General features: G+C 42.5%; 1 protein-coding gene across 6 annotated transcripts in view; it reads left to right on the plus strand.

Moving 5' to 3' along the window:
* The window catches only part of OSMR (oncostatin M receptor), a 56663-nt gene that overhangs the window by 15261 nt on the left and 14570 nt on the right, over positions 1 to 26832 (plus strand). For 3 of the 6 annotated variants that reach the window (XM_036846935.1, XM_036846941.1, XM_036846936.1), the window contains exons 3-10: positions 8191 to 8363; positions 13747 to 13918; positions 17962 to 18237; positions 19547 to 19676; positions 20223 to 20374; positions 23192 to 23334; positions 23637 to 23790; positions 26594 to 26670. In XM_036846935.1, coding sequence (XP_036702830.1) covers positions 8191 to 8363; positions 13747 to 13918; positions 17962 to 18237; positions 19547 to 19676; positions 20223 to 20374; positions 23192 to 23334; positions 23637 to 23790; positions 26594 to 26670 — 1277 coding nt within the window. Of the gene's footprint in view, positions 1 to 8190; positions 8364 to 8558; positions 8733 to 11493; positions 11635 to 13746; positions 13919 to 17961; positions 18238 to 19546; positions 19677 to 20222; positions 20375 to 23191; positions 23335 to 23636; positions 23791 to 26593; positions 26671 to 26832 lie in introns of those variants that run through there. The other 3 variants (XM_036846940.1, XM_036846937.1, XM_036846939.1) reach the window with 3 other exon arrangements.

Here is a 26832-nt window from a genome sequence, read left to right on the forward strand (position 1 = left end):
AAGAAACAAAAATCACCTAGGGGAAAAAAAACAAGGTGACAGGTACTTTGGAGAAAAATCAACAGGTCATTTTTCTTTGAAAATTACTTGGAATTGGTAAGTAGCAGTGATGACCTTAGTCTTGACCTTCCTGATCTTGACGGCTCGTTTTAGTAAGCTATACCTTAACCTTGATTTCCTGGTCAATGGTAACTTGTCAGTGAATCTAATCCCAGAGAATGTCACGATCAATATATGGTCCATGGCCATTGCCAGAGGAGTTCCTTCTAAACTTGCTGGGTAGAGATGGGTTACGTGACCAGTGTTGGCTGCAAGGTTAGAGCAAGTTGGGTTGTCCCACAACTGCGTTCGTTCGTTGAGAGTCTGTTACCTGCAAGATAATATGCTAAGTGCTGAAGTGCTGTTTATGGGTAAAGAAATAGTATTTGTCTCTTAGCTACTCCCACAGTGAAGGTATTTGGCCATAAATCAACTTTGTAAATAAAGTCAATAAGAATTCAACACCATTAAAATGTTTACAGATATTTTATCACTTTGAGCCAGTTTGAAGACAGACTCAAACTTGAGAGAGTTTCTATGGGTTTATAAAGTTTGTGTTGCTTTTACCTGTATTTTATAAAGCTTTACCTTTTCCTCTTTCTGCATTTATTCTTTGCTGTATACTCCCTTTGTAACAGAGGGTTCAGGCATATGCTCTTAGTAATTACCCACACAATTCCTGTCCATGGATTCATGAAAATGATGTTTGCAAGAAATATCCATAGAAGTTTTCCATTTCCCTTGAAACTCTGTGATAAGCTATTTGGAAATAAAAGGAAGATTTTGTTCTGGTAAGAGCTCAATTCTCCGTCTGATATTCTTTAGGTCTGGGTTTAGTTTTTTTTTAGGTTCAGGGCACATGAGAAGGTGCTACTTTTATAGGTTCTTAAAAATCATAGTTTGATTGTTGGTTTCTTCCATAATCTGGAACTGAAAGGTGGAAATTAGGAGGACTCCTCTTTTGTAGTATTGATACCCCTCACTCCATCGATCTTACTTGCTAAAATCTAGGCGTGACACACTGGGGCTGAGTGGGTGGTCTGTACCATAAGAATGTCTAGGCTCAGTTAGAGCTCCTGATTCCCAGACAGACCCAGGGCCCCAACTCCAGGCTCTCCAGAGAATCCAGGTGTTTAACCCAGGTGTTTAACCTTAAGCTTTTGGCCCAGCTCACTTCCCTAGTGAAATCTCAATATCTGATCTGACAGCTGTTTACTGTGAGCCTTCTACTTACAAGGGACTCTGCTCTCAGGGCAAGCTCTGCTGCTCACCCTGTCAGCTTCCTTTATTTAGATCAGACTCGCATTTACCTGTTTTTCTCTCCACCAATCTTTGTTTCTGCTTCCAGCTTTCTCAGCTAAGCATGCCCGCTTTGTGAAGTGATCCTGCTTTGTCCTCACCTTAACTGCTTGGATTTCTTGTCTCAGTTTCTGCTGCATCTGACCCAGTACCTACTAAATGCCCACTCAAACCAGTGGGCTTCTCGCTCAATCACCCAGCCAGGCTCAGGCCTGAGACTCCCTTTCAGATAACCTAGCTTCTCCTGTCCAATGAGAGAGAGCCAAGGCTCACTTCCTGTCGGCCCTGGGCTCACTCTCCATCAGCCAGAGATCACGACTAGCATTTGGATGTATTTTCTTCCAGTCTCTTGTGTGTATGTATGCACAGACAGAGAAAGAGATATAAATGTGTAGGGTTTTTTTATAGAGGTAAAATTATACTATATGTACACCGGAAGTATTTATACTATACATACTTTAATAAGTGTATATAGTATAAAGTTTATATATAAAGTATACTTATTGAAGTATAACTAATGTAAAGTATATATACTTATTACAGTATATATAGTATAAAGTATATATATTATATGTAATATAATATATATACTAGGAAGTTATACTATATATACTTATTAAAGTATATATAGGTAAGTTATTAAACAAGTGAAGTATATATACTTTAATAAGTTTACTTTCGTATATACTTATCAAAATAATTAATACAATCATAATGTATGTATGATTAATACAATATTTGATGTTAAAAGTTTTCTAGAAATAACATTATATTTAATGGCTGCATTGTATCCCATCTTACGAATGGGCCACGGTTTATTTCCTTAAGTAGTGTTGTTGGGACCAGACAGAGAAACAGGTTGGGGAAAATAGGAGGACAGTCTGTGACTAGATCTAGGTCTGTCTGATTCCAAGCCTGCCCTTTTTGGCCACACTCCGGTACAGCGTTATAAGTTAAAGAGTTGGGCCAAGAGCCCTGGGTTCTGGTTGGGTTGTGTGGCCTTGGGAAAGTCACTCCCCTTTTCTTAGTGTCAATTTCCTCATCTGAAAAACATTGGGACTAGACTGAATAATCCCCAAGGTCCCTTTATCTCTCTGACTTTCCCTTGGCATTTCCTGCTATTTCCCAAGGATGTCCTAGATTGCTTTCCACCCAGTTATTTCTGACTGCTGTCTCTCGAGTACCTGAGTCACTCAACACTCACCAAGAGCATATGTCAATATAAAGAATTCCCCTTTTGTCTAAATCATCATATGGCAGCCTTCTAGAGCTTCCAGAAGTAAAGTTGATACTTGTAGGTGACTCACTCATTCAGCAACCAGCCACGGAGTGTCTATGCCGTGAGAGGTACGTTACGGTCTTGGTTCCAGCGAGCTGAGTAAGACTTAGTCCCACCCGTGTTCGGCTCACAGTCTGCGGAGAGACAAACACAGAACAGGCTATGACAGCACGCTGAGATGAGGGCTCAAACGCAGGGTGGGAAAAGCAGCCCTGGGGAGAAGAGAGTGCCAGGAAGGACGAATTATTAGTGAGGGGCTGCTGGTCAGGCAGGCACTTGATATCATGGCAATTCTGGATCTCTGTCATTTGAGGTCCACATCTGCTGCGGGTAAGACGTCATGCCAAGCTCTGGGGACAAGAGTCCGTTCAAAGGTGCATAAGCCTCCGCCTCTGTCCTCCAGGAAATTTGAATCTAGAGTGAGACTGACAGCAACGAACGACCATACAGGCAAGATGAAATGAGGGCTAGGAAAGGTGGGGTGACTTTGCATGCACCCTGCTTCCCTGGTGCTGATGGCTTCACGGTTATTAAAAAAATTCCCCCCCCCCCCCCCCCCCCCCCCCCCCGTTCCATAAGGGATCTGCCCTTTCATCTCTCCCCATCTCCCTCTAGTTCACTGTACTAGGCTTGGAAGACAAAGGTTTAGGGAGAGAAGGAATAACAGCTGTTGCCTCTAACTAGAGAATTGAGACATTTTATTCACAAAGGAGATAAAACCTCTAACCAAATAACAATAGAAGATGACCACCATGTTTGGGCTTTGAGTATTCAGGAATTCCAACTTACTTCATTTACCTCTGAGTGAATAGGGCCTGATAAATGATTCACTCTGCCCAAACTCGTTAAGAATCAGAATGCCAATTTATTAACTTTCAGTGGGGAGTAAAACTGGAAAGATAACTGGGGCTCAGCCTTTTGGTGCAAATTTAGAAGACTAAACTATGCATTCTGCAGTGTCATCGTAGTGAAGTGAACCAGATATCTTAATATTTCTTTTAAAATCTAGCATATTAAGCTCAATATCAAAAAAGCAAACAACCCAATCCAAAAAGGGGCAGAAGATCTAAATAAACATTTCTCCAAAGAAGATATACAGATTGCCATCAAACACACGAAAGGATGCTCAACATCACTAATCATTAGAGAAATGCAAATCAAAACTACAATGAGGTATCACCTCACACCAGTCAGAATGGCCATCATCAAAAAGTCTACAAACAATAAATGCTGGAGAGGGTGTGGAGAAAAGGGAACCCTCTTGCACTGTTGGTGGGAATGTAAATTGATACAGCCACTATGGAGAACAGTATGGAGGTTCCTTAAAAAACTACAAATAGAACTACCATACGACCCAGCAATCCCACTGCTGGGCATATACCCTGAGAAAACCATAATTCAAAAAGAGTCATGTACCACAGTGTTCATTGCAGCTCTATTTACAGTAGCCAGGACACGAAAGCAACCTAAGTGTCCATCGACAGATGAATGGATAAAGAAGATGTGGCACATATATACAATGGAATATTACTCAGCCATAAAAAGAAACAAAATTGAGTTGTTATTTGTAGTGAGGTGGATGGACCTAGAGTCTGTCATACAGAGTGAAGTAAGTCAGAAAGAGAAAAACAAATACCATATGCTAACACATATATATGGAATCTAAAAAAAAAGGTTCTGAAGAACCTAGGGGCAGGACAGGAATAAAGACACAAAGGTAGAGAATGGACTTGAGGACACAGGAAGGGGGAAGGGTAAGCTGGGACGAAGTGAGAGAGTGGCATGGACATATATACACTACCAAATGTAAAACAGATAGCTAGTGGGAAGCAGCGCATAGCACAGGGAGATCAGCCTGGTGCTTTGTGACCACCTAGAGGGGTGGGATAGGGAGGGTGAGAGGGAGACGTATATATGTATATACGTATACATATATATGTATACATATAGCTGATTCACTTTGTTATACAGCAGAAACTAACACACCATTGTAAAGCAATTATACTCCAATAAAGATGTTAAAAAAAATCTAGCATATTGTATGGTTCTGAAAGTAACACGTGTTTTCTAAAGAACATTCGCAAAGTACAGAAAATCATAAAAAAGAAAGTTAAAAATCACTCAACCTCACCATCCAGAAATGACTGTTAACATTTTAGTTTTACTTCTCTTTATAGCTTTTTAAAAATAATGTAAGTACTTTAAAAAATATAAAATGGAGTGCATAGTTCAATATGATATTTTTAAGTGCATGGAAAAATGTCAAGAAAAACATGCATGATTTGAACTTGGCAATGGAGTGAGAGTGGAGTTGGTAGGATGCTGGGGATTCAATTTCTGTATTATTTGAACACTTTTATCATGATCATGTATATTTTAAAAATAATTTTTATTGAGGTGAAATTCACATAAAATTAATCAGTTTACAGTTAAAGTGGACAAATCAGTGACATTTGGTACATTTAAAATGTTTTGCAATTACCACCTCTATATAGTTCCAAAACATTTTTATTATCCCCAAAGGAACCCCTGTAATCATTAAGCAATTATCCCCTATTCCTCCCTCCCTCAGCCCCTGGCAACCATCAGTCTGCTTTTTCTCTCTATGGATTTATCTATTCTGGATATTTCATATGAATTGAATCATACTATGTATATGAGACCTTTTGTATCTGGCTTCTTTCACTTAGTGTAATGTTTTCAAGGTTTGCCTAATTTGTAGCATGTATCATTCCTTATCCCATCGAATGGACATACCACACTTTGTTTATCCAGTCATCTGCTGATGGCCATTTGGGTTGTTGCCACCTTTTGGCTATTGTGAATAGTGCTGCTACAAACATTTGTGTATGAGTATTTGAGTCTCTGCTTTCAATTCTTTGGGATATATACCTAGGAATGGAATTGTTGGGTCATTTGGTGATTTTAACTTTTTGAGGAACTTCCAAAATGTTTTCTACAGTGCTAAAGCCATTTTACATCCCCACCAGCAATGTACAAAGGTTCAAATTTCTCCACATCCTCACCAATGCTTATTTCCATTTTTAAAATTATAGCCATCCTGTGAGTGTAAGATAGTATCTCATTATGGTTTTGATTTGCATTTCCTTAATGACTAATGATGTTGAGCATCTTTTCATGTGCTTTTTCATCATTTGTACATCTTCTTTGGAGAAATGCCCATTCAAGTCATTTGCCCATTTTTTAAATTGAGTTGTTTGTCTTTTAGTTGTTGAGTTGTAAGAGTTCTTTATATATTCTGGATGCTAGATAAGTGATTTGCAAATATTTTCTCCCATTCTTAGTTTTTTTTCACTTTCTTGACAATGTCCTTTGATGCACAAAAGTTTTTAATTTTGATGGAGTTCAATTTATCGATTTTTTCTTTTTTGGCTCATGCTTTCATGTCATATCTAAGGGCCCACTGCCAAATCCAGGGTCATGGGAGTCCATACTGAGATTTTAATTGGTACCCTAGCCATCTCCAGCACCGCATTTACAAAATATTACAAAGGATGGGTATCTTTTTGGGAAGATAGTCATTGATGGCTAATAACTTGGATTTTATGGACACTCTTGTTAACCTAACTTCCATAGAATGAATTTTCTGAGATTTTCTAAAATAAATTCTGAGGCTCATGCCTTACTTGGATCGTGAACCTGTCTACCATGTGGACCATTCACATGAAAAACTTCATGCTTATCTCTACCAGGAATGCTTCTCAGCTTATCTGGCTGGGTCCAGAGCCCCGTCCTTATCATCTGTATCCTGAGTTTGGCAGGACACGGTGGGAGCCATGCAGCATACTTCTCAGACATTCCATTCCATGTGACCTTTGATTGGGCGAGATGCTCCTGCCCTAAGAGTTGGGGGGCAGTGCAGTAAAGGGGAGCAAGATTTTGGAATTAGAGAGATCTGTACTTAAATCCCATATAGCTTTGTGTAAATCATTTAAGCTTACTGAACTTTAGTTTCCCCATCTATAAAAAATTACTGTCTGAGTTTTACAGTGGGCATTACACGAGACAATGTATGTAAAGCACCTAGCACTGTGCCTGGTAAATAGTACGTGTTCAATCTTGTTGTCGCTGTTACTTTTACCTCTCTGTGAGAAAAACAGCACATGTAGAATGGCAGTTTTGGAACATTTTCTTCCAGTATTAGAGATTCTTTCCATTTTTATTCTCAAAAGAACATACTCTCTTGCCTTTTAAACTAAGTGCCAGAGGGTCTCAGATCACTAGGGGAAACCCCCAAAGAACCAGAAAAATGAATGCTGAAAAGATGATATCTGCTCCACCATGGACCATCAATTACCAGTTGATTTTATCAATACAGTCTTAGTCTTTTCAGTACCTTTGCACCATTCCCAGTTTACTTTAGACTCCCTCAGAAGGGAGTGAAACCAGCTGATTCGGCAGTACACAATTCCTGTTGAATCTGTGCGACATTTCCTCTGCTCATGTAAAAAGTGGTGCTTTGTTCTTCTCCAAGAATTAACAGTGACCTCGCTCACTCCGTCAGGCCCCATCCTCTCTCTGGGCTGTCTCCTAGCTCACTGACCTCAGCAAATCTGTTTCGTGTTTGAATCTCTACTCTTTGACAGACTCTATCACACCACTAAATATTCTAAACTTGCAGTGACTCATTACTTCTTACGAGTCTGTTGTGTCTCTCCAGCTAGGTTCCTTCCTTGAGCTAGAAACCTTGTCACAATTATTTTATTTCACAGTAAGTGCCTAGTCTCATCCGAAGAGTCCAGTGAATTCTTGCCAGAGGTGTTTTAAGTTCGGTGCATTGAGATTTAAGCAATAATGTCTAGAGATGGAACTTGCTGTCACTTTATAGCTACTTAATAAACTATGAAATATTGACTTTCAAAAACAAAACTTTCATTTTAGATATCCAGAACTATGAAATTTATAGCAAAAAGTCCTCTTTCTTTATTCAGCCTTATTACAAATTTCTGAACCATTTAGATTGTTCAATAGAGTATCCTTTTGTCTTGTGAAACTGTTTATCAATTTACTAATTTGCTGTGTATCATTGAGCAAGTCATTTCATTCATCTAGGGCTTAATTTCTTTATCTGCTGAGCGATTTCTGAATTCCCTCCAGGTTTTCAAAGTGTCTAATTCTATAAATTTATTTATTTAGTTAGTTATTTTTAGCTGTGTTGGGTCTTCATTTCTGTGTGAGGGCTTTCTCTAGTTGCGGTGAGCGGGAGCCACTCTTCATCACGGTGCGCAGGCCTCTCACCGTCGCGGCCTCTCTTGCTGCGGAGCACAGGCTCCAGACGCGCAGGCTCAATAGTTGTGGCTCACGGGCCCAGTCGCTCTGCGGCATGTGGGATCTTCCCAGACCTGGGCTCGAACCCGTGTCCCCTGCATTGGCAGGCAGATTCTCAACCACTGCGCCACCTGGGAAACACCCAGAGTGTCTAATTCTAGAATGTATATGTGAGCAATAATTTCCAAAGCTAAACAATGATGATATTGAACAGTTTAATTATCTGTGACTATTCAATCATACTCCTATTAAATGTTATTTCATATCTTGTTTTGGCCTTTCAGTCTTGTCTGAACCTTTACCGTTAACTCCTGAATCGCTGAAAGTTTCTGTCAATTCTACGCGTCAGCGTTTGCATTTACAATGGACTGTCCACAGCCTTGCTTATCATCAGGAATTGAAAATGGTTTTTCAGATACAGATCAGTAGATTTAAAACATCCAATGTCATCTGGGTGGTGAGTATTTTTCTTTTTGGCTCAGTATTTAAAAAATCCTTTTCTGACACTGTGTTTTATCTTTTATAACATCCCCCCAAATCCCAATATGGAAATATATGGGCAACTCAGAACAGTTGTCCTAAATAATCGCATTTCTGTGTTTTTAGTTAAGAGGGTCCAGGACAAAGTAACATGACAGTTTTGGTTTGGTAGGTTGGATGGGCTATGCTACGAATCAGATCATCTTCTCAGTTCTGCTCTGTTCCCTGTGGAAGCTGTTGGGGTCTGTCCTTGTGAATACTGGATTCCCAAAAGCCATGAAGGTCAACCACCTTATTCCTCTTCCTTCTTCCTTCCCTGTCCACCAGAGATCTTCCTAAATCAGACGTAAGAGTTCGGCAACATTTTTCATGCCAGTGTGGCTCGCAGGCAGTATCTTTACTAATGCTATGCTGAGATGCAAGGAATAAACAATTCTAGCATTTTCTGTCCTAATCAGCGAAGAGGTTCTCCATGGGCCATGTTGGAGAGTAACTTACAGTGTCCTTTGCTGCCTCATATGTGGCTTTTTCTACAACAAATTAAATTAAGAAGGTCCTGAATTTCACACACTTTTTGCCTTTGAATTATTTGGGATCGATTTTTCACTTGTCTGGTTTAAATCATGGTTGTGTCTGTTTTGCCTGATGCTTCCCCATCTAGTCTATTGGGGCACTTTGGTAGTTTCTTTTTTTTTTTTCCTAACATCTTTATTGGAGTATAATTGCTTTACGAATTTGGTAGTTTCTTTCAATTACCATTTATGGTGCAGGGAACCTTAATAATCTATACCCACATCATGATCAGTTATTATCATGGGCTGTTGAAAGACAGTGAAATATTCTCCCGCTGAAGGCAACAGAGAATCTGCGTGGAGGGAAGGGCAACACAGGGCTGTGTCATTACTGGGGGCCTCCATTTGCTAGTGGACGGCCACTCTTCTCTCAGGCGCCGGAGGCGTGAGTACAGAGAGCCAGGTGGTTAGTTCCTTTAGCGAAGCATAAAGGCTACTAGCTTTAAAGGCTCCAGTTACTTTCCTTATCCATCACTGCATTTGAGATCTGAGTGAGTGGCCTAAGTTAAATATCATTCTGACTGTAGATTTAGGATTGATACCAGGTCTACAATTCCACCCCTCAAAGGGCAGCTTCCCACCATGAGAGCTGTTCGGTGTTGGTTTTTTTTTTTTTTTGAGGCCAAAATTAGTTTATTTAGGGTTTGTTAGTTCTGCAGGCCAGGAGACACAGATCCAAGAAGCACTTGCATTGTGTTCCCTGGTGTTCTGACTTTAAACAACAGCAACGCTTATGTACAGCTGTTCCCTCCCCATTGCCAGCCCATCTTCCCACCATCCCCCTCATGCTAATAATTTTTGTATTTTCATAGTTTTTGTATTGTTGTTGGATACACTGGTTGTTGATTTGGACCCAGTACAACATCGAGCAGAGGTCATACTGAGGCTAAGAATTATCTAAGGAAAAGAAATTTGAGAGAAGTGCTGGAGGAATTCGTGGAAAACTAGCACTTAACACCAGTAGCGAAAGTAACATTAACCATAGACCAAGTTGATCCCATTTGTTTTTCTAAAAGACAGTTCTTTCTGTTATCATAGTAGAGAAAATAACAATAGCAACATGTGAACAGACAGTTGTTCGTATCTGTTTACACCTTTGATTCAGGTAGTTCTCTTTTCAAGGTAAAGCAGCTGGTGAAACCTACTTGTGTAACCTACCAAGGCTGGAGATGTTTGAGGGTAGAGTTTTGCCTTGTCGGTTATACGGTCCCCATAACACTCAGGCCAGCCTGATCCCAACAGAGGAGAAAACTAAGGCACAGAGACGTTTGTGGTGCTGCTTTTTTTTTTTTTTCTTCTTCTTTTTTCTGTCATTTATTCATTTGACAAAAGATAATCATACCTGCCTATGCCAGATGTCAGGAACAGGAAAAGAAAAAAACACCTTTGACCTTGAATTGTTTACAGCACGGTTGAGAAAGTCCAGGACACACAGAGCAACACTAAGAAGACAATTTAAGAAAAACTGAGACGGCCTCACCTTGACCATGTCCACACAGAACTCTCCCTTTTCCTGCTGGGGTTGGGTGGTGTAGGACCTGCCACACCCAGAGGAGGGAACTGCCCCTCTCAAGGCAGCTCTGTTTCTGGCTGGAGCCCTGGGCCCCCCCACAGGGGTGACAGCCACGTGCAGTCTTCCCAGGTCATCAGTCTCCACGTGTCCCAGAACAGACGGTGCCAAGAGAAGCCCTTGTCTGAACCTCTCAGGCCTGAAGTCAAGGACAGACATAAGGTCCCCCTCCAGTTAAGGGTCAGACAGAGCAGCTGAGAGAGGTCGCTTCTGTCTGGACCGTAATCTCCCTTTCATAGGGCAGGTCCCTGTAATGCACCCTCACTCATGCCTCAGACTGTTGTGTTCCCAAGCAAGGCAAAGGAAAAGCATCTTGACGGAGGCTGTCACAGCTGGACCAGGAACTCTGAGCTGCTTCCTGGCCGGCGCTGGCCACTCAAGCTGCACTACGTGCTCTCACCCTGGCTAGGGTTCTGCCCCCAGCCTTTCCAGCCACTTGCTTTATGGTTCCATCAATGGCAGGAGAAGGCAGAGTAGAGTAACAGCTCAAGCTTGGAAGGAGGCCTGGAGCGTGAGTCAGTGAAGGATGAGCTCACTTCTCAGGAATGAATCCGTGACCTCAGTTGGACTTCTGTGTAAACGCCAGTTTTTTGTTACATGCTAATGTCTGCCAGGGCCAAATTAAACTTGCCACTTCGATGAATGAAAACAGCCCAAACACAGTCATCACATTTTTAAAAGTTGCTGAATTGATGCATTCAACCAAAGTTTTATCTCCTCCACAACAAGCCTATAAAGACCACAAAGCACAACTTGTGGTTAGACAGAATCCACACAAAGAGTGTCTGGGAAAAACAGAGCTCACTGCATATTAATGAACTGCTGAAATCCTTTAGCACATAGTTTTAGACTGTGGGCTCAGGTCCAGGCATTGTTCCAGGCATGGGGCTGTGAGTGCTGAGCAAAAATAAGGAGATGATCACACAATTCAGAGTATTCTAGGCGTGAGGAGTGCAGGTCGCTGACACGAGGCTGTGGGGTGAGATTAGGCCTGACCTTCTCCAGCAGCTTGGAGGAAGGGCAGTTGGAGCCAGAGTAGAAAAGAAGATTAGAAGCTAATTTAGCATGGAGGGTGAAGAGGAATGTCCCAGGAAGATCCAGCTGGGGTGAGCAGGGGCCCTGAGTGAAAGGGGCTGGGAGCTTTCAGGCCTGAAAGTGCGGGGCATGTGGGGTGGGCAGGACAGGGCTAGACCACACACACACCGAGGGTCGTGCCCAGCTGCTGTTTTATATCCAGGGAGCAGTGAGAAGCGGAGTGATGAGCTCTGATTGGAAGTCTTAAAGAAAGCTCACTCCGGCTACACAGTGGAGAGAAGTTGGGAGAACTGGAGGAGGTGAAGTGTGACCAGTTGGAAGCAAGCAGTGGGGTCGGTCCAGAGGAGAGGGGCCTGGAGTGGGTGGTGACTGCAGTGACAGGAGAAGTGACTGAATTCCCAAGAGATGGGGGAGGCAAAATCCAGCCGGTGGCTTGTTGACATTATAGCGAGGTCACCAGGACTGACACAGTTCCTTTTATTTATTTATTTACTTTGCTATTGGTTTTTAAATAATAATTAAGAAAAGGTACCTGTGATCGCTCATATTAAATAGTAAAAGTTGCGTGGATCAGGACCACAGAACTTGGAGTTAAAAAAGTATGTTTTGTAATCCGGGGATAAAGGAATACAATAAACCAAAATAATATAAATGTTTTACAAATGGGAGTTCTGCTTAGCGTGAGAAAGGACGTCCATGACTAGATGCCTTTCAGGTGGACGAAGTGGTTCTCCTTCCAGGACTGTGTTTGGTTCGGCCACGGCCACTGCTTAAGGTTGGCGGCCCGGGGAGGGGAAGGCACAGGTGAAGGAAGGCCTCCGAGTCTGGTTGCGTGTGACGTGTGCGCTGCCCCCCTCCTCTTCACTGCAGGACTTGCCATTGGCCCTTAGAAAATGGATGCAGACTCAGTTTTCCCCAGGAGGGGCAAGGTTTTTGTTGTCCCTGTCTCCCAGCTGTGGGTGCAGAAAGCAGGCGTCCTGGAGGGGCCCACTGAAAGCATGGGTGCCTGGAGCTGTGGCCCACGAAGAAGAATGAAGCCCAATCCCCGCTTTCTGGGTGCCATACTTGAGTCAGAGGCATAACCACAGATGAAATGCCACCAACTACCCCCAGTATGCAGGGGAGCTTGGGCAGAGGTGGGAATGGGAGGAAACCAGAGGAAAGAGCAAGAAAGACTTCATGAAGAAGATGGGGTATAACAGGGGCTTGAAGGTTGGCACTAATTCCCAATTCAGGGGGAGAGTTGGGGACGCGAAACCAGGGACGCAGCGTGAGCAAGTACTGAGGAGTAAAGCATACAGCCCTTCCCGAAGTGTGGGGCGGACCACTGTGTCTGCAGACAGGAGTCCTGCAAGGGAGAGGCCGTGGGAGTCATACTGTAAATGGTCTTGGACGACAGGGTCCGGTGTAGAAGGAACCGTTGAAGTTTATTGCGTTCAAGAATGAAAATACCACTGTCTTAGAAAGATTAAGACTAAAAGCTGTGCGAGAAAAACAAATTACAGTACGGCTTGGACAAGCCTCCCAAGAGCACAGTGTAGGGCGTTCCCATGTGGTTGACATCTCTGGGGACTAAAGGTTCTGAAGGTTGGAGCTCAAGGGAGGGGGGATGGTCCATGTGGCCACCGTATCTGAAAAGACAAGAGACAAAAACCAAAGCAATCATTGGGAGCCATCTATTGACTTCTGGGAGACAGTGGAATTCCTGGGAACCATGAAGGACTGCTAGCTCTACTGAGATTTGGCCAACTTGATCTGATGAATATTAGAAAATTCTCATCAATCTTGCTTATTTTTAAAAGGGTGCCTCAATTAATTCTCTAGTGTGCAAGAATCTTCTTAGCATGCTCTTGTGACCAGCACTGTGTGCACACCTTCTTTCTCTGACCTTTTCCCCCAAGACTCCAGTAGCTTCTGTTTTCTCTCTCACTTGGTCCACGTGAGCCCCCTGGAATTGGAGGCCCAGAGGGATTGGGAGCCAAGTCTTTGAAAGGCAGGAGGCCAAGGGCGGTTCCTTGCTGGGCCGTCAGAGCTCGGGAGCTGGCTGGCTGGGAACAGACTGCACTTGTCCATATCCTGGAGTTACAGTGGACTCTTAGGTGTGTGCTTTGGGATAAGTCCAGCCAAGCCATTTCCCAGGACCGCACGGCTATATGTTTCCAAGTTTTTCTCTTTATTTCTAGGAGAACTACAGAACCACTGTGAAGCGGAACCGAGTCCTGCATTGGAGCTGGGAATCCAAGCTCCCTCTGGAATGCGCGGCACACTTTATAAGAATGAGGAGTATGGTGGATGACGCCAGGATTCCCAAGCCAGGGTTCTGGAGCAACTGGAGTTCATGGGAGGAAGCAGATGGTAAGAAGTGAGGGGTTAAAAGAGTGAAGGGGTTTACTATCTAATATTTCTCGGGGACCAGTAGTCAAATAGTGGAAGTCCCTGTTGAGAAACTCTGGGTAGACACCAGCATTATTTTTCTTTGGCTCCTATTGGGTCTAAAAAGCATGGGTGTGAAACTTGCCACCAGGAGACAGAGGTCTAAGGATTTTCCCTCTGAATGTATTCATTGAGGTAATTATGCAAATTCAGACAATTTAGTATTCATTTTCCATACGTGTGAAGTGTGTGTATTATAGAATGCTAAGTGAACAAAGCAGGACATAAACTGTACATATGTTTTTATTAGAACAACACAAAATGTGTATTCATCTAGATCAGAATTTGGGAAGCTTTTTCTGTAAAGGGCAAGGTAGGAAATACTTTAGGTTTTACAACCCTACATTCTCTATCGTGACTATTCAACTCTGCCATTGTAGCATGGGAGCAGTCATAGGCAGAGTGTAAATGAATGAGTGGTTGTGTGCCAATAAAACTTTATTTACAAAAACAGATGGTGTCTGGAATTGGCCCATGGGCCATAGCTTGTCAGCCCCTAATGTAGAGACAAGGGAGGGAAATATGGAAAACTGGAAGCAATTCTTCATTTGAGATCATAGATAATTATGAGAGAGATCATGGATAATGAGATCATGGATAATTATGTTTAATTATGTTTAATTATTAAAATATCTCTTAATTTTGATTATCTTGTTATTAAAATTTAGCATTTTGCACAATTTCTTATGCTTCAGCTAAGCTATAGGTTAGTTGTAAAGCACTGGCATTTGGTGCTCTCAACTATATACGTTGACAGATTATCTGAAATTCCTGTCAAGAGAACCATTCCTTAGCTAAGTGTTTATGCAAATTTATTAATTCAAACTGATAGCATGTTAACTCATGAGAGGCCCAGTGATTAATTTAATAGTAATAATAGAATCAAATCTTCATTCTAGTCACTGCTTTCAGCACTATATGTATTAATTTCATCCTCACATCAGCCCTATGAAATACATATAATTCTTATCCCTGCTTCACAGATGAGGAGACTGAGGCACAGATAGCTTTAAAAAAATCCCATGCAAGGTCATCAGGCCATGAAGTGGTAGAGCCAGAATTCTAACCTGGACAATCTGGCTCCAGAGGCCATTCTCTTAACCATCACATCCTATTGCTGAGAGACACACTTAACAGAAAAAATAGAGATTAAAAAGGTAGCAATAGAGAAGGAAAGAACAACATTATCAACAACTTTGGTACAGTGGACTAGGTTTATCAAAACTATAACCTCCAAACTAACTCAAGAATTGATAGAAAAGCTGATTATTCCTTTAAAAATTTTTTTTTATTGAAGTATAGTTGATTTACAATATCCTGTGAGTTTCAGGTGTACAGCACAGCGATTCAGTTATACATATTTTTTTTTCAGATTTTTTTCCCTTATAGGTTATTACATAATATTGAGTATAGTTCCCTGTGCTATACAGTAGGTCCTTGTTGGTTATCTATTTTATACATAGTAGTGTTTATATGTTAATTCCAAACTCCTAATTTATCCATTCCCCCCACCCTCCTTTCCCCTTTGGTAACCATAAGTTTTTTTTTTTTTCTGTATCTGTGAGTCTCTTTCGGTTTTGGAAATAAGTTCATTTGTGTCTTTTTTTTTTTTTTCGTTTAGATTCCACATATATGTGATATCATATGTTATTTGTCTTTCTCTGTCTGGCTTACTTCACTCAGTATGATAATCTCTAGGTCCATCCATGTTGCTACAAATGGCATTATTTCATTCTTTTTTATGGCTGAGTACTATTCCATTGTATATATGTATCACATTTTCTTTATCCATTTATCTGTCAATGCACTTTTAGGTTGCTTCCATGTCCTGGCTATTGTAAATAGTGCTGCAATGAACATTGGAGTGCATGTATCTCAAATTATGGTTTTCTCTGGATATATGCCCAGGAGTGGGATTGTAGGATCATATGGTAGCTCTATTTTTAGTTTTTTAAGGAACTTCCATACTGTTCTCCATAGTGGCTACACCAATTTACATTCCCACCAACAATGTAGGAACGTTCCTATTTCTCCACACCCTCTCCAGCATTTATTGTTTGTAGACTTTTTGTTGATGGCCATTCTGACCAGTGTGAGGAGATACCTCATTGTCATTTTGATTTGCATTTCTAAAATGATTAGTGATATTGAGCATCTTTTCATGTGCCTTTTGGGCCATCTGTATGTCTTCTTTGGAGAAATGTCTATTTAGGTCTTCTGTCCATTTTTTGATTGGGTTGTTTGTTTTTTTGATATTGAGCTGCATGAACTGTTTGTATATTTTAGAAATTAATCCCTTGTTGGTTGCTTCATTTGCAAATATTTTCTCCCATTATGAGGGCTGTTTTTTCATTTTGTTTATGGTTTCCTTTGTTGTGCAAAAGCTTTTAACTTTAATTAGGTACCACTTGTTTATTTTTGTTTTTATTTTCATTACTCTAGGAGTGAAACCAAAAAAGATAGTGCTGTGATTTATGTCAAAGCGTGTCTTGCCTATGTTTCCCTCTAGGAGTTTTATAGTATCTGGTCTCACATTTAGGTTTTTAATCCATTTTGAGTTTATTTTTGTGTATGGTGTTAGAGAATGTTCTAATTTCATTTTCTTACCTGTAGCTCTCCAGTTTTTCCAGCACCATTTATTGAAGAGACTGTCTTTTCTCTGTTGTATATTCTTGCCTCCTTTGTCATAGATCAAGTGACCATAGGTGTGGGTTTATCTCTGGGCTTTCTATCCCTTTCCATTGATCTATATTTCTGTTTTTTGTGCCAGTACCATACTGTTTTGATGACTGTAGCTTTGTAGTACAGTCTGAAGTCAGGGAGCCAGATTCCTCCAGCTCCATTTTTCTTTCTCAAGATTGCTTTGGCTATTTGGGGTCTTTCGTGTTTCCATACAAATTTTTTGTTCTAGTTCTATGAAAAATGTCATTAGTAATTTGATAGGGATTGTAGATTACCTTGGGTAGTATAGTCACTTTGACAATATTGATTCTTCCAGTCCAAAACAGGGTATATCTTTCCATCTTTTCATGTTCTTCTTTGATTTCTTCCAAGGCTGATTATTCCTAATCCCCAAAGCACTGATTCTCAACCATGCTGCACATAGAATCACCTGGGGACCTTAAAACAAAATCCCACACCCAGGCCACTCCACTTGGGTGACCTTAGTGATGGCAATTTTAGAGCCCTGGTGGGCCAGCAGCCAGACTGCAGGGGCCTAGGTGAGCAGGGGGTGATTGACAGCTGAGCGAAGGGCACAGGCAGGTCCTGGGGGAGGCTGGGCTGTGGAGGAGCGGGTGGAGAGGAGGCTGGAGGGAGGCATGGAGGACGGTGAGTTTGCCTAAAATGGCAGAGACTTGAGGATTCTTATGTGCTGATGGGCCACACAGAAGGAAGATGGAAGTGAAAGGAGCTCTTTGGGTGACTGGCATCTGAGAAGGTGGAAGAGGAGTGATCTACAGGACAATTTAGAGATTATGAGGGACACGTGGCTTGGGAGCTGGGCAGACCTGGTGGGTGTGAATGTGGCTTTGCCACTTGCTGGGTGAGTGAACTTGGGCTCAGTCCTGCCCATCCCATTGCTGTAAGGTGGTAAGGATGACAAGAGAGAATATACATAAGCACTTAACACAGGGCCTCCCACATGGCTGGGATTAGTACAAAGCAGCTACTGCTGTCCTAATAACCTGTAAGCAGGAATAACATGATCATCCACAGAGCGACAGTCATGGTGCAGTCTCCATACTAAGAACAAGAGCAGTCATATTATCGTAACAGTAGGAGTGATGGTACAGAGGATTGTTTTGCACACACCAAAGTTTATAGATTCGCTGTAGAAATTTTAGGTTCCTGTTTTCTCCAGGAGGCAGAAAAAGCTAAAGTTATCTGTTGAGAGTGAGGCAGGAGGGGGCTGGTTTGACTTTTTGAGTCCAAGTCTAACTGAGCTGTCTTCTTTTATCTTGCAGCACAGAATTCACTTGGACATGATCCATTGTTTGTTTTCCCTAAAGATAAGCTGGTGGAAGAAGGCTCCAACGTCACCATTTGTTACGTTTCTAGGATCCATCAAGATAACATATCCTGTTATTTGGAAGGTGTACAGATATATGGAGAACGGCTTGATCGAAGTGTGTCTGCATTCGAGTTGAAGAACGTGTCTTTTATTAGGAAAAAAGGGACAAATGTCTTCTGTAAGGTGGACCAGGGAGGTGCTTTGGGAGGCATCGTTCTCTTTGTCTCAAGTGAGTGTACACATCTCTGTGCCCCCCTCCCATTTCCTGTGGAATAGATCAAATTTCCTTTCCCAGAAGACAAGGAAACGTTTCCACTCGCGGCCTCAATTTTCTTTTGTTTCCCAAGTCTTCTAGGAGAGACTCTGGCAAAGACAGTCTGAAGCAATACTTGTCGGATTTCCTGTTGTTTTCTTGAGTTTACTGACAGTTTTATTCCTAGGAACCAAGAGCGTTTGGGAGAAAGTTCAGGTCATGACCTGGACCACTGGGAAGATGTCCTGCTTTGCGTTAGCCATGCTGGAATGGCTGCAGGCTGGGAGAGGGAGGAGAGGGGCTGCAGGCTGGATGGCCCTAGAGAGACAGCCGAGGTGGTGGCCAGAAGACCCAGGTTTGACTCTTCTTCCCACGGCTGGGAGTGCCTTCTTGGCCAAGTTTCCCAGCCTCTGCAGCTCAGGGTCCTCCTTTGTGAATGGGCCCAGTAATGGCTGTTGTGAGGGTTACTGCATATGGCCAGGGCCCCGCCCTGGTACGGTGGCCGCACACAGTAGGACTTCCGCAGATAAGGCCACTGCTTTTCTTAACTGGGTGCGGAGGTGTCAGGTGCCTCCATGGGTGATGGCGAGGGCAGAGAAGGCAGCGTTTCACGTTCCCTGTAGGTCTCAGTGTGCTCACCCAGTGGCCTCCCTTCCCCCGCACAGTGGGGCGGTATCTGCAACTCCTCCCTCCCTGCTTCCCCTGCCAAAGGCTCTTTCTAGTCTCCCGGAAGCTTGGTCACCTGTGCCTCTTGGCGTGGCCTCCAAGAGCTGCAGTGCCTCAGGGACTTGGCGGTGCTGCCCTCTCAGCCTCCAGCTGCTGAGTTTAGCAGGGTCCCCAGATCTGGCTTCCTGGCATCCCAAGCACAGCCCAGGTTCCCTGTAAGCCAGGGCATCCACAGTGAAACACCGAGCAACGCTGACTCCATTCATTCATTGTTCTGTTCACTCTGTCTGCACGTAGCAATACTGTTGAATGCTGCTAGCAGGCACTGGGGCTACAACTTTCATCAGGTAGACAGAGTGCAGACCACATGCAGTACACGCCTGCCATCCTCGGTGATACCCCAGCAAAACACCAGGGAAGGAAGGAGCAGGGGCCAAGATGAGGTACCCGCAGTGTGCCTTTCTGGAGCTGCTGATGCGTTGGCCCCCATTGAAGTAATCTTTTCATTGTTCAGAGCAACTCTGTGGCCTCAGACCCCAAAGAAAGCTTTCCATTTCACTTGTCTTTCAATAAAGAGCTTCAGGTAGGTCTTTCATCTGTTTTTTCCTTGTACGGACAGAAGTGCTTGAAGAGCCCAAGGACTTTTCTTGTGAAACCCAGGACCTCAAGACTTTGACCTGTACTTGGGATCCCGGGAGCGACACTGGCTTGTCTAAACAGCCTTCCCAAAGCTACACTTTATTTGAATCGTAAGTGAGCTTTGGTCATATTAGTGACGGATTCTTCCTTGTTTAAGGTACTTGTGACAGTGTTACAGAAAATTTGAACAAATATTTTCCAACCACCCTGCCAGGGTCAGGAAGAAATCTTTAAGTGGTCTCAGGTATACAATACTTTCTGCCTGAGTTTTGTTAAAGGACAACGTAGCATAAAAATGATAAGATAAGGCCATTAATGGTGAATCTTGATATGAAAATAGTTCCATGTGGTGATCTAGGTCTACCTAATTTCTACCTTTTCAAGAGTATCCAAAGTAAACTAAGGAAAGTTTTCACCACCCGAGAGGAGAAGTAAGCAATTCATCATTACACATTTAACCGCATAGGTCAAATTTTTTGAAACAATATTTTTGTCATTGGTATTTGTTGGTGACGGATCAATGCTGTTGTGTGGAACATAGTTTGAAAGCCACTGAGTGTGTCTCAGGGATACTCAGTGGATTCAGGGATACACATCTGCGCTGACAAAAATGTAAACCCTGAAATTGTTGTGTGGTGTTTTTTTTTTTCTTTAAGATTTTCCGGGAAAAAGACACTTTGTAAACACAGAAACTGGTGTAATTGGCAAGTAGCTCAAGACTCACAAGAAACGTATAACTTCACACTCGTGGCTGAAAACTACTTAAGAAAAAGAAGTGTCAGTATTCTTTTTAACCTGACCCAACGAGGTGAGACTTGAGTGTAGCCCACTGTGGTCACGAGCATATCTTTATTTGACACACTGTGTGATCGAGTAAATGTGCCATAGATTTTCACCTAATTCACATCCTAAGTGAAGGTTTTAGTTTATAACTTGTTTGCACCACACTTCTCTTCATGGGTGCGTGCATGACCTATGGTCCCCATTATTTGTTTGTGTTGATAATGTAATAAACACCAACGAGCTTACCTCAAGTTCAAAATAGAAATCTGACAATAACTTACTTCATCTCCCATCCCACAGCCCCCCACCCTGCTCCTTCCACTAAGATAACAGATTTAAATCATGTGTGTGCATGTGTATGTATTCTCATTTTCTTATGAAATCTCCAAAATACTGTTTTTATTTTGTTTTAATGTATATGAGACATCAAGCTATATGTAGTAATGCTAGTAATTGCTTTTATACAATATTAAATTGCTACTATTTACCCATATTATTGAGTGTTGTAGTCCATTTTCACTGCTGTAGAGTATTTCATTGTGTAAATATACAGTGTTTTATTCATGCATCTCTTTTGGTGGATTTTCAGATTGTCTCAAGGTTTATGCTCTTGGATACAGTGTTAATAAGAGCATTTTGATATACATATCCAGTACACACCTAGAGTTGTAGTTGTTTTTCTTGAGTATACACCTATATACCTAAGAATGGAATTGGTGAGGACTCAGAAAATGTGAATATTCTTCAACTTACAAGATAATGCCAAATTCGCTTCCAAAGCGGTTGTACCAGTATATTCTCTCCAAGTTGGTATTGTCACCCTTTTCATTTTTGTCAGTTGAATGGATGTTAAGTGGTATTTTGCAATGGTTTTGATCTGCACAACCCTGAAGTTGAATAGCTCTTTCTGTGTTTTGACCACACCCCTGCCTCTTTTATGAAATGCAGCATCTTTAAACATGTTCATTTTTTCTGGAATTCTCGTACTTCTCCTTTGCCTTCTTAATTCTACACCTCATTTAGATTTCAACTTAATCATCACTTCAGTCACCTAATTACAGGATGCCACCAATGTAGCAGGCACTGGGCATCCAGCAGTGAACAGAGTTGAGTAACTGCCCTTAATGTGTGTACATGCTAGTGTGTGTTCGGAGAGAGGGTTGAGAGAGGGGCATGGAGACACACAGTAAACGTGTAAACAAGTTAATAACATAATTTCAAGCATCGCTAAGTCCTGGAAAGAAGACAAAATTCAGTTAAGGGATAGAGAATGCCTGGGGTGCTGCTTCAGTTGGGATGAGGGCACTGAAGGATGAGGAGGCAGAAAACATCTAGAGCATTTGGAGCAAAAGAACAGGATTTGAAAAGACCTTGAGGTGGGAACATGCTCTGGGTGTTTCAGGCAGGGAAGAATGTCCTTGTGTCTTTCCCGTGAGAGAAAGGAGATTGGAGTGGTAGGCAGTGGCCAGGTCACACAGCAACTGTGGAAGTGCGTAAGGTGGCAGGTTTTTTTATTTCAGATATTCTATTTTTCGGTTCTAAAATTTCCATTTAATTCTTTTTTTAAAAAAATTAGTTTCTATTGGGCTTCCCTGGTGGCGCCGTGGTTGAGAGTCTGCCTGCCAATGCAGGGGACACGGGTTCGAGCCCTGGTCTGGGAAGATCCCACATGCCACGGAGCAACTGGGCCCGTGAGCCGCAATTACTGAGCCTGCGCGTCTGGAGCCTGTGCTCCGCAACAAGAGAGGCCGCGATGGTGAGAGGCCCGCGCACCGCGATGAAGAGTGGTCCCCACTCGCCGCAACTAGAGAAAGCCCTCGCACAGAAACGAAGACTCAACACAGTCATAAATAAAAAAAAAAAAAAAAAAAAAAATTAGTTTCTATTTCTCTGCTGAGAAGTGTTTTCCTTCTATTCATTTCAGATGCAGTTACTTTTTTTAAAAAAATTTATTTATTTATTTATTTATTTTTGGCTGTGTTGAGTCTTAGTTGCTGCAGGCAGGCTTTTCTCTAGTTGCAGCGAGTGGGGGCTCCTCTTCATTGCGGTGCACGGGCTTCTCATGGTGGTGGCTTCTCTTGTTGTGGAGCACGGGCTGTAGGCGCGCGGGCTTCAGTAGTTGTGGCACGTGGGCTTCAGTAGTTGTGGCTTGTGGGCTCTAGAGCGCAGGCTCAGTAGTTGTGGGGCACTGGCTTAGTTAGCTGCTCCACGGCATGTGGGATCTTCCTGGACCAGAACTCGAACCCGTGTCCCCTGCATTGGCAGGCGGATTCTTAACCAGTGCACCACCAGGGAAGTCCCTGGATGCATTTACTTTTACCTCATGGATCTGTTTTAAACTCTTTATCTAATTGTAGCATTCCAAGGGAGTCATCTTGAGGCATGGGTCATCTCAAAGTTGACATCTGCTGATTGTCTTTTTCCTCGAAAATTGGTGACGTTTTCTCTCTTTTGGTTTTGTTTTGTATGTCTAATAATTTTGGATTGTATCCTTGACATTGTTAATGTTAGTTTGGTTAGACTCTGGGTTCTGTTATATTCTCTTTGATGGGCCACTTCTCCAAGTTTTGACTCCCCTCTACATTCTTGCCTGCTTTTGTTTAATTTTAAGAGTCCTCAGTTTCTTTTTATATTTGTTCAGAGTTTCTAATATAATCAGTGAGAAAAAAGGCTATACTTGGCTTACTCCATCTTGGCTGCAAGTCTGGTTTTGTTTGCCATTTTCTCAGAAATAAACAAAAATGCTTATTGAACAAATCAATGTAAAAATGAACTGCCTATTTACCAGTCTTTTTGGATCTGTGCTTGAATTCTTTTCATTTTTTCTTTTTTTTCTTTGCAGTTCATCCAATGACTCCCTATAACTTATTCCCTAAAAATGTTCGTGCCACAAATGCCACCATGACCTGGAAGGTACACTCCATTGGAAACAATTCCACACTTTTGTGTCGGCTTGAACTCCTTGCTGAAGGAAAAGTGATACAAGTAAGTGTTTAACTTTCTATTTTCAAAAATTTCTTTGTGTCTAAACAGAGAGACTGGTGAGTGAAATCTCTTTAAACTCTTATTTCTATGTGTGTTCAAATGATATGGGTCATCTGTTTAAAAGGTCCAGGAAATTAATCATAAACTTTTAGAGTTTAGAGATTTTTTTTTCTCAAAGAACTAGTCTTGCTACAAATCAGGTCTTACTCTGTGTGTGATTTGGCTTTGCAATGAAGTATACTCACCAATACTTCTGTCTTCTTCTCCCCCCGACCTTTTTTTTTTTTTTTCTTTTAATTAAGCAACACAATGTTTCCATCAAGGTGAATGGTGAGTACCTCTTAAGTGAACTGGAGCCTGATACAGAATATGTGGCCCGAGTACGCTGTGCTTATACCAACCACTTCTGGAAATGGAGTGAATTGATTAGTCAGAAATTCAACACAGCTGAAGCTGGTATGTTCGGCTCCCTGACGTCCCAAGGATCTAAACTGACTGACAGGAGATGGGTGGGCTTCCCTGAGAACTTTTGTTTGTACCAAAAACTCAGGGGAAAGTATAACAACAGAGGCTTGGTACCATCTTTAAAAAAAAACAACAAAAAAAAAACTAAATTAAATGCCTAATGAAATGTGAGTGGGAAGATATCTACCTCAGACATTTGCCATCTGAGTTATTTCTACTGAACATTTTCTCTCTGATCTTCAATTTGCCAAAATGGTTTCTAAGCTAAAGGTATTGCTGGATTCCCGTTGGATCTGGGGCTATGTAAATGAGTATAAACTTTTAATTCAGGACTGGGGACAAACAGTAGCGTTTGTGCTGAGGAAAGCACCGATCTCCTACTAAACAGCCTCGGGCTGTGTTTGGAAATGCAATGGTATTTGGAAACTTAGTCATCATTGTTCAGTCATTCGTTCCCGTGACAACAAACTGGGAGCCGCCTTATCATGCTCTCAGGGGTCGTTTCCTCAATAATGACTGAACAGAGACTTTTTCCCCCAAATAACTATGTCTTAGACCTCAGATAAACCTCAGGAGATGAGATGGCCCAGGCTTGCTTTCACCTCCTTCCAATCCCAGATGAGAAAGTCTTACTGTTGCCCAGTTTACACATGAAACAACTTGGGCCCCTGAACTGGGGAGACGTGCCTGGTTTGCAGAGTGAATGAAGGGCAGAGACGTGACAGCAGTAACCAGGGCAGTTGCCGTTGATCTAGTGTTTCGTATGTGCCAGACACAGCTCCAAGGGCTTGCAATGTTTTCCCCTCAAATCCTCCCACCATGCAGTAGGTCCTGTTATTATCCGCACTCGACAGATGAGGCCGTGGAGGCACAGAGAGGATGAGGAGTTTAACTGGCCACGCTAGCAAGGGACTGAACTGTGACTGCAGCTCAGGCCCAGGCTGGCTGACTCCAGAGCTCCACCCTGACCTGACCCAGACTGGCGTCTGCATGGCCTGTCTCTCGGGGGTGTCATTACAGCCTGGAGATCCTGTTGATTCAACTCCTGGCTATTTTGCTGCCTAAGGAAGGATCATATATATTTATTTTACTCCATCTTATTATTTGTGTTTGTAAGCTGGTGAGTTCTTTCTGTTTCAGCCTGGGGGGAGCATTTTAAAGCAGTGACTCTGATTGGCGGGCTGGCGAGGGCAGTGCATGAAAACCCACACCCAGGGCTGGTCACCAGAGGTGCTCAGCAGTCCTCCGCCCCTTGTCAGCCCCCCACCCCCACCCCCGCTCCCCCCCAAGACTCCAGTCATTTTTCGTAGGGGTGTAGTCCCCTCCAGAGCCCTGTTCCTGATGGTAATTTGGTTTATTCCTCAGTTGTGTTTCATTAAAGAATTTTTACTTTATTAATACTGCATTGCTTTGGGATTTTTTTTTGCAAATTCATTCCAACATTATACCTAAAATTTAGCGCAAAGAAAAATAACAGAAAGATGGCATTTTTAGTAAATAGTTTCTTTTAGATTATAGTATCATAAACCTGAAAAATACTTAACTTTGCTTTTGATGATGACAAGAAAATGAGATGAATCTGCTGATGGTGAATCCATAGATGTTTTTTTTCACCTTGGATAACGCTTTGCTTAATGCTGGCAAAGTCAATGTTTATGCGTATTATAATCCTACTTAAGCAGGATCATGGTGAGCAGAGCTAAATGACACCATGGGAGAAATTATATTGACATAAAGATGGAGCACCGTCAACTGTGCTGCAGTTCTCTTTTCTTGCAAGTAGTCATGTACAAACCAGCTGAAGATTCTGCATTGAGCTTGGGGTCTCTCATTGAGTATTTCAGTACGTTTTTGATATAATATTGGCTTCTCTGACGGCTTGTTGAGAAAATTGAAATCTGCCTCTAATAGATTTTAAAAATATATGGTCACCTTTATGTTGAGTAGAAAGTGTCAGCAACTAAGGGGGAAAAAAAAGGACTTTCTTAAATTTCAATGATTGGAGACTGTAAACTATATTTTTATGAAACAGAGAACTAAATTTGTATGTGTTATGTTGCAAAACAATGCTTCTTGCACAGAGATGTGTTGAAGCAAATCATAAATCACTGGTCCTACAGTTTACTGGCAAGAAAGACAAGGAAGCAAGCTCTTCTAGAACGGAGTGGGGAGAGGCATGCCAGGGGGAGGCGTGCAGCCAGTGCACTGAGGGTCCACACGCAGGCAGCTGGCCCAGGCCAGGAACTTGGCGGGTGGGCGTGCATGGGGAGGAGGGTGACAAGGAAGGGGTCCCAGGCTCTGACTCCAGTGACAGGCCAGCCTGTGTGCACTTAGGAACTCGGGGAAGAGTGCAGCCTTCCCCTGGGGCTCTCCACTTGAGTGTGTCCATTGCAACCTTCGCAAGTGGGGCAAGGAAATAGCAACAGTCTGCTGCTCCTAGAAATTCCAAATATGGGAAATTTACCTAACTAACCTCCTAGAATTGGACTGGCAAAGGATTCCAAAATTCCTTGGTGGCTTCCAGAAGCTCTGAGGCTTGAGTTCACAAAGGCCCCATGTGATGTCCCATTCAGATGTAGCAGCCCTTTGGTAAAGCACCTACTGTGTGCCCCTAGTGAGGCGAGACCAGCATGGCCGCGGCCAAGTGGGTAGAAGTCACAGAGAGTGAAAAAGCGAGAAGCAGGCTCAGGCAGGACAGGCCGTGGTCACTTGTGTTGACGAAACTAGAGAAAGGTTGAATGTATTGTTGTACGTGCATATTGTGACCCTAGAGCTTTTCTTTGGTTAATTTCAGCTCCCTCAGAGGCTCCCGATGTCTGGAGAAACATGAAGATGGTGTCGGGACATCCTACTGTGAGTTTATTCTGGAAGGTGAGATGCAGACGTTCAAAGAGACAGATTTTTGCTTGGCAGTTATCTTTCACTGAAACTAGACATTGGTGCAGTCTTCTGATTGGGAGGGCTCTTAACATGAATCCAGTAGAATTTGTTACCCAGTGGAGAAATCCCCGCTCCATCCACATCCATGTCCCC

The sequence above is a fragment of the Balaenoptera musculus genome, chromosome 3 (assembly GCF_009873245.2).
Source record: "Balaenoptera musculus isolate JJ_BM4_2016_0621 chromosome 3, mBalMus1.pri.v3, whole genome shotgun sequence".
In the NCBI taxonomy this organism is placed as follows: Eukaryota; Metazoa; Chordata; class Mammalia; order Artiodactyla; family Balaenopteridae; genus Balaenoptera; species Balaenoptera musculus.